This window comes from Seriola aureovittata, chromosome 10 (genome assembly GCF_021018895.1).
Source record: "Seriola aureovittata isolate HTS-2021-v1 ecotype China chromosome 10, ASM2101889v1, whole genome shotgun sequence".
In the NCBI taxonomy this organism is placed as follows: Eukaryota; Metazoa; Chordata; class Actinopteri; order Carangiformes; family Carangidae; genus Seriola; species Seriola aureovittata.
Genome location: NC_079373.1, coordinates 9,062,433 through 9,070,944, shown reverse-complemented (window position 1 = coordinate 9,070,944; position 8,512 = coordinate 9,062,433). Strand labels below are relative to the sequence as shown.

Sequence of the window (8,512 nt, the reverse complement as noted above, 5' to 3'; positions counted from 1 at the left end):
GCAGCTCAAACATGAACTGATACTACTGATAGAAGTCAACAGGAACTCAGTCAGTCTTGTGGTGACTGTGCAACCAAATGCCAAGACAGTACTGTCTGAGAGCAGAATCATATGAATAAAAAGTTAGCAATAAAAATTAAACTTTGAGACCTTAGAAGTCACCCTTGATTTATAACGCATGTGTGGTTCTCCTGTGAACTGATCCCCCTGCAATTGCCCCTGGCCTGGATTTTGGACGACACCGTCTACTATAAAAGGGAAAGGCCTGATCAAGGAGTGAAATGATAACCGGAGGTAGGCGTGGGACGAGAGGTAATTCCAAGGAACCCTGCCCTCTGGATCTCAGGTATCCAGTTTCATCGCTTGCTGCGTGCCTCGTTACCTATCAGCAAAAACATGAACATCAACTTCAGATGACAGCAGGCTAAAATTGGTGGCTATCAAAACCCAGGAACTGGCAAGGAGTTTGGCTGGTGTATCTGCTTTCAAGAGAGGAAGCCCTGGGTTCAGACACCTCAGGGTGAGGAGACTGTGTGCAGAGCGGGTAATGGGGACGGCATAAACACAGCTTAGGCTCTATTAGGCAAAAACTTTCACACTATTAATTAGTCACAGCTGCACACCCTCCTCATATCTCAGCCATATACACTGGCTGATGACTGAAGACCAAAAGGTACTCTGTAATCCATACAAAGTTCACTCCACAGTATAAGATTTTGTCACAGTTTTATTGACTTAATATGGCCATTGTCAGATTCCTATATACGGACAGCGAAAGCATAGAACTTCACTAGTCAAAAGACATAGTAGAGCTGTACACTGCCAAAGCTGATATAAGAGGCAATATTACCTTATAGCAGATATTGCAGTGTTAGTAAAAAAAAAAAAAAAACTACAGTAAAGAAATGCCACAAAAATACAGCAGTGGCAAGTGTATTTGCAAAATTTTGATATGCATTTATAAATAAAATTGCTATCAGCTGAAATCATTAACACTAACTGTCAAATATAGATCATAATCAGGCTATAATACCTAGGTTAAAATTGGGCTAAATGTGGTCGAATAGTGAATGTTTTTTAGATGTTACACAAGACAAGAATATTTTGATTGCCTGCTACACATTTAAACAAAGTCATAAAAACCTGTTGAAACATATTTATATTTAAATTATATCTAAAAACTGTCATTTATCAGTTTAGCCCAGATCTAATTAAGGGTAAGCAATGTTGTTAAAAAAGTAAAACTTTATGACAGCGGCTACCACCATGTAAATGGCATAACAAAATCTCTAGTAGACAAACTATCTATGATACTATCTCTTGATAACATCATACTGTCTGACCCTATTTTTCTTTTGACCTGCGATACACCAAATCACTGCTTTCTGAGAATTTTTCTATCTTAGTCCTAAGTTTTGCTTTTTGTAAAATCTTATTTTACGAGCGATTTTTGAGGAAAATGTTTGAGTCTGTAGACCTAACGTACAGCAGCTTGAATCAGAGGCCTCACAGATATAGCTTTACCTCTATAGACTCATTCCAGTGTCTGAGACGCTGTCATCACCGGAGCATACGTCAGACCGGGTCAAATGCCCCCTATTTCATTTCGAGCAGAGTAGTTGGCACTAGAACGATGTGATCTGAAGAAGCTGTTGACTAGTCGGGCTGACCTTCTAAAAACTCCTCTTTCAATTTATAACACACTCTCACACACACAAACATGATATGCACATGCGTTCATTCACCAATTGCACTAATAGCAAAGCCGGATACACACTTACAGAAATACACACACACTTTGTAAATACTTGGCCTGGGGTACGAGAGGAGGTGAAAGCCAAGGGGAGTCACTGACACAAGTTGGTCCTGTGATTACCTAACGTCTGTAATGGGTTAGGAAGGAAACTCATCCTGTCTATATTTAGCCAAAGACAAGCTTCAGGATGAAATGCACTTCATCAAAATGGTAATAAACATTGGTTCCTTTTAAGTAAGTAAAATTATTGTGTTTCAGAATATCGGAGCTTTGTGATAATGACTCATTATTTGAACAATTTTCATATTATAATTATTTTAACAATATCGTGACTGTGTATTATTCAGTCAGTTCATACAGTCATAATGGATCCTTTTCATTATGCTATTGTGACAATTAGAGATTGCTTATCTTTACTGATAGTCGTGTTTACTGTCATATTATCACAACTATTATTAAATTATGATATTAATGCCAGTTGAAATCACTGATTTTCTCAAAATAATTTTTTTTCTGAAGACTGGTGAGAAAGCAGATGTTTTCCTTGCTGTGGGTGAATCCACAGTATCCTGTTACATTGGGGGTCTCCTACATTCATAGGTCGAGCCATTAATAACGATGGGAGGTTCCTCGCTGTCAGCGTTCATGCACCCTGCAGGCTTCAGGGCATGTGTCTCCCAGGCTATGTCTCATTACATGCAGTCACTGTTAAGTATGCACGTACATGCATATCTACCTACATACTCTATCTCCAAATAAATGTATGGATGGTAGAAACACTCACATGGCAACAGAGTAGACAGTAAATGTTTCTATACTGTTATTAAATTATCAAACAAGATAATATTAATATTGTGCTGTAATAATATTATTGTACCTACAAAGATTTAGGTTAAAATACCACTCGTGAATTAAAAAAAAAAAGGTAATTAGAGGTGACAAACTCCTATAAATCCTGACTGAATGTTTCATATGAAATTCTTTTGTCTTTTCTTTTGCTTTGACTTAAGTATAAGAGTCACGTGTCCATTCCTCAGCTTGTTTGTTATTGTTTGTTTCCTTGGATACAGTCAAGGCCTTACATCTTGGCTTGACCCAGACAGTCATTTGGTGAACGCTATATGCTAACACATTAGCAGCAGGCGGCACCGTGTCCTGACACTGACATTTGACTCTGAAATCCAACCCTTTATTCAGTAATGGAAACACACCCCAAAAGTGTGCTCCTATGGGAACCTGTTCTTTTTAACCAGACTGTGTAAAAAAAAAACAAAAAAAAAAAAAAAAAACCTCTCTGATAAGAGTTTGTGATGGCATGTTATACCTGTCAAAGATTATCCGCATTGATGTACTAATTCAAACCGTGCAGGCTGGTTTTAGTAACACTGATTATCACCCCTGTGCTATTATTGTTGTGGTCCAGTGTCTACAACTGCTGTGACTGATATAACTGATACAGCTTTACGAAGGCAATGAAAATGGAAAAAACTGAGCTGTAAATAGACCACAATGCTGCAGTGGACATATAACTTCACTCTGTAAAGCCAGGGTACATCTTTTAAACTTTTTATCATTCAATCTTGTAGAGCAGAAGAAGAATGAAACTCTAATGTAAAAGAGAGTAGACCTCCAACACCTTCAGTTTAAGAGGATCTATTAGATTGGAACTACTTGCAGCTGTTTTTTTGTTTTTTTTACACCTCAGTGACCCCAAGGCCAGGTCACTTGTCTTCTGGGGGTCCCCATGTTCCAACATGTACAATTGAGCCCTTTAAGCGCAATGAACGGTGAATGTTATTTTGGCTAAGACTTCCTGAAGACGCTATCCTCCCTGGCTACTCAAGTGTCAGTCAAGCCAGCAGTTTCCACTGGCTGGGTCCAGGAGGGCCCCTGGTTATATGGGTCTCTGTGCTTCCAAGCATTCAAGTTATTTCATCTTATTTATTTCAAGACACATTTAATATGTAGCTGCAGAAAAACAAACATCACTCCACTAAACAAGCTAGATCTATTTATCATGTTCACTTGTTTCTTAAACTGTGGGCTGTGACCCAAAGTAGACACTGGCCGTGTCCTGGAGGTTCCCCTTGTGACAAGAATAGCCCCATGATTTCATGAATGAGGGACCTGCTGGGTGAGAGACTCCATTTGTGAGTTGACTCTGGATCTGAAAACGTATTGGACCTTTCTCTGAACAAAACAACAATGAGGACTTTGGGACATTTTTAAAAACATTAACTTGCAATCCAAATGAAAAAGATTACATTTGTGAGGCTACATCATGTTTACTTGGAAATCCCTGCAGTGCTACAGTGAAGTGGGCAAGTGTGAGAGGGACAGCAGCAGCAGCAGCAAGTGTCATCTGGTCTTCCAACTTGGGGAGGGCTTTGGAGTTTAAAATGGTGTGAATATGATAGCCATCTCTAGCCATCAGTATAGCTTATGCAAGTGGAGATCTGTCTGCACCATTGAAAGTTGACAGTTCAGAGGCTCTAATCTGACAAAAGGACGGTGTAAATCAACAACAGCACAACGATTTTGGATATCAACAAATAAAACAGTCGGGACTTCAGGAGCAAAAAAAGAGGGGGGGACTCTGCCTGAATCTCGGGCGGCTGCATGAGAAAGAGAGTTGGGAGGACGCACGGGCAAAAGGGCAAGAGGAAGGCACCAAGGAGGTGAGTGACGGATTTACCCTCGGAGGGGTAAAAAGATGACTGTGGTGTCCCAGGAGAACCACGACGAGAGTGTGGTCATTACTCCTTTGTTGCAAGATGCTGCTGATTTGGAACCAGCGGACCAGGAGTGCAGCGAGAGGTTGGTCATCAACATCTCAGGCCTGCGCTTTGAGACGCAGTTAAAGACCCTCTCCCGGTTCCCGACCACGCTTTTGGGAGACCCGCGTAAAAGGATGCGTTTCTTTGACCCGCTGAGAAACGAATACTTCTTTGACAGGAACAGGCCGAGCTTCGATGCCATTCTCTATTATTACCAGTCAGGAGGGCGGCTTCGGAGGCCCGTGAGCGTACCGGTGGATATTTTCCTGGAAGAAATAAAGTTTTATGAACTTGAGGAAGAGGCCATAGAGCTTTTCCGAGAAGATGAGGGCTTGGCGAGGGAAGAGGACCGCCCGCTGCCCACCAACGAATTTCAACGCCAGTTGTGGCTCCTGTTTGAGTATCCAGAGAGTTCAGGACCTGCGCGGATGATTGCCATTGTGTCCGTTATGGTTATTTTGATATCCATTGTTATATTCTGCTTGGAGACTCTACCCGAGTTTAGAGAAGTCCCTCCAGTGCTGGACAACCACATCAATGGAAGCGCTCATGGCAAAGCGCCCAGCCCTTTCACAGATCCGTTTTTCATGGTGGAGACACTTTGCATTGTGTGGTTCTCTTTTGAATTCACCATGAGGTTTCTCTCGTGTCCCAGCAAAGCAGCTTTCTTCAAAAACATCATGAACCTGATCGATGTTGTGGCTATAGCTCCATATTTCATCACCCTGGGCCTTGATCTTGCAGAGCATCAGGGCAGCAGTCAGCAGGCTGCGTCTCTGGCCATACTCAGGGTCATCCGTCTGGTCCGTGTTTTCAGGATTTTTAAACTCTCCAGGCACTCCAAGGGTCTCCAGATTCTCGGCCAAACGCTTCACGCAAGCCTCAGGGAGCTGGGACTGCTCATATTCTTCCTGCTAATCGGAGTGGTTTTATTCTCCAGTTCAGTTTATTTTGCGGAAGCAGAAGACCCCGAGTCTGGATTTTCAAGTATACCTGATGCGTTTTGGTGGGCTGTGGTGACAATGACCACAGTTGGTTATGGAGACATGTGTCCCTCTACCATTTGGGGAAAATTCGTTGGATCTTTGTGCGCCATCGCCGGAGTACTCACCATAGCTTTGCCGGTTCCTGTTATAGTGTCGAATTTCAATTATTTCTACCACAGAGAGAACGACGAGGAGGAAAATGTTCAGTACGTGCACGTGACCTGTGGCCACCAGGAACAACCCCCCTTTGATGAATGTGATTCAAAGAGAAGTAACCAGTCGCTCTCCAAAACGGAGTCCTATCAGGAAAGCGACGACCTGGAAACTCTGACATATCCAAACATTAACCCACTGGACACATACACGGGGAAACTGACAGATGTATGAAGACCATGGGTTGTTTGTCTGGTGAGTTGTCCTCCAGTGAACATGCAGGTTAGGCCTCTCCATCTCGGATGCTGCAGGTGTTTTACGCAAAATATCTACAGCGGTTCCCAAACGTGGAGCCTCAGATCTTCATTTTACAACTCGCACCAGAGTGAAGATTGGCTTAATTTCACTCCAACTTAATTCACCAGATGAGAAAACCATTCCTCCTACTGCTACAACCTCTTATGTTTTCTCATACTGGGGCCACTGGTAGAAATACAAACAATAAGCGGGAAGCAGTGAATTAAAGCTTTATACTCGGGAAACCTCAAATAAAAACATTTGGCAACCCCCGCGGCACCCAATAAAACGCATGGAATATTTGAAATACAGCAGTAACATCAGCAGTAAAAAAAAAAAAAATCAATGGGTGACGGTGGGGGGCAGGTGGTTTTACTTTACTAAACCATGCGTAAACCACGCGTAAGCCTTGGATAAAGTAGGTGAGGGGAGCTCAGCCATGTGTCAAAGCGCCAGTGACGCACAAGCCAACCAGCTCTCCGCACCGGAGCGCACGGCGAACCAGCGACACAGACACAGACCGAGAAAATAATCTTTTATCACGTTAGGTTTTGGGTTTAACAGGCTGTGTGTGTGTGTGTGTGTGTGTGTGCGTGCGTGTGTGAGCGTGTGGAGAGAGATGACTGCAGCCATGAGGCGCTTGTTAAGTTCTCACTCAGGTGTTCGAGCTGAACCTGTCCTCGTGCGTAAACACGAGGGGCTTTTACTATATCGTACATCCATCATGGCGTCACACAGACACACAGCTGGACATTATGTAAACCTACTTTGCAAAAAAAGTTAGAGGTGGGTAAATTTCTTAACTTTCGCCACTGCTCCCATTTCTGATAGATGCCTTCGTATAATGGCGTGTGTGCATCTGTCTTCTTGCAGATTGCTGCAACACTCAGGATACGATGTTCAGGTTTACCTGTGTTTCATAATAACGAAATCAATTAAAAGACATATCTCCTTATCAAAGGATAGTTTTTTTTCTAAAAAAATAACTCACAATTGTGAAAATGCTAAGTCATATTTATGAGAGACAGGGAAAAAACATCTCTGACTTAATTTTCTTGGAGCTTGTCATATAGGCTACTTCCATTAGACAGAATAAGTGAGCTGGGAGCGCCACTCTGTGGATGACAAATACACCTGCAGACAACTTTCTGCTCAGGAACTACAGTGTGTAAAATTAACACTTTAGCTGGAGTATCTTTGCTCTGTTGCAGCTGGCCCTGACTGATTTAGGCTTAAGCCTCTGAGACCGTGCTCTTTGACTCAGTATGTATCCGGATGCTTGCAATGGTGAATTAAGCTCACCAGATACTTGCCTGCTTTCCCTCACCTACTAATGTTAACATAGTGAGTTTTGTTTTCTGCTTACTTGCAGGAGGCAGACGATTAAATGAAGCTCGTTGTTCCCTCAGAGTCGCAACAAAATACAAGTGTGGCATTCTCTTCTTCTCCAAACTATTGGCTCATTTTCTCACGGATTATTCTTGCATTGCCAGTGATGTAGCCTACAGAGACCTCACGGTGGAAACGCATTGTGTGTATGGACACTGTGTAACATCAGTAGAAAAAAAAACAACATTCTTTTGTGTAGGCGTTGTAAATGACCATGCTTTCCTTGTATAAAAAAAGCCTTGTGTACATACTGCGTTTTTGTAAATCTGAATTTCCCCTTTTCTTATGCAGCTTATAATGCAAAGTTGGAAACGCAACATACCTCTGTGTTGTTACAAACATTCAGATTGCATATGCAGCTCGCTGTAAACAACATAGCCAAAAGTATTATAGTGCAATGTCTGCATGACATGAATTCATTGTGAATTTTAAATGTAATAAAATATTTATTTTTCTAATTTAAACATGTATGTGAACTTAACTTAATCCTTTTTATAAATAAATTACGAATCAGAAAACATACCACTTGTTATGTTTTCATTCAGACTCAGAGATGTCAACAAGGAATTTCTAATTCATGTCCATTAATTAGTTCAGTACATTATATCTCTGTTGGCGCTGAAGCAGAGCTGTCTTGCCACAAAAGCAATGGAATTCATAAAAATGCTATAGTGATAAATGAAGGGGGATTTATTTGGCTGGAAGCAGGTTTTAACAAATTAGACAGAGGTCCGATAGTTTGTGTTTTTAGAAAGTCAGACAACAGTTGTTTTTGAGTCTGTTCAGCTCTGCCCCTCACTGTTTTTAGGCCCTGATCAACCCTTCCACCCACACACAGCTCAGCAATGGACAAATACAACGTATTATTTGCTTGTTAATATATTGTGTTGTAGTAACTTGAGGAGCATTTGGTCTCATGTTTGTTTTGGGGATTTGTGGTTTGTGACTCAATCATCTGCGCTGTCCGTGGTGCTGAAAATGATCCCGCGGCCTCTGCAGAGCATCAGTCCACTGAAGACAAAGTTATGCCAAAGTCACACTGTTTGTCTCACACCATCCTGGCTTCTGTGGGCAGATGTAGTGATGAACGTGCAATGGGAGGACATCATAACTAGTATCAAAGATCTTGGACATGAGATCTGCAAATGCAAGCT

The 8,512-nt window shown here is 41.9% G+C and overlaps 1 protein-coding gene across 1 annotated transcript; it reads left to right on the top strand.

Annotated features, from left to right (window-relative positions):
- The first annotated feature begins 3,793 nt into the window (after positions 1–3,793).
- On the top strand, positions 3,794–7,880 carry LOC130175786 (shaker-related potassium channel tsha2-like). The gene is made up of 2 exons (XM_056386328.1): positions 3,794–5,927; positions 7,342–7,880. The coding sequence occupies exon 1, from the start codon at positions 4,470–4,472 to the stop codon at positions 5,904–5,906; it is 1,437 nt and encodes a 478-aa protein (XP_056242303.1). The 5' UTR covers positions 3,794–4,469; the 3' UTR covers positions 5,907–5,927; positions 7,342–7,880.
- The last annotated feature ends 632 nt before the right edge of the window (positions 7,881–8,512 follow it).

Coding starts and splice junctions, on each gene's coding strand:
- LOC130175786 (XM_056386328.1), top strand. CDS start 4,470: ATGACTGTGGTGTCCCAGGAGAACCACGACGAGAGTGTGGTCATTACT.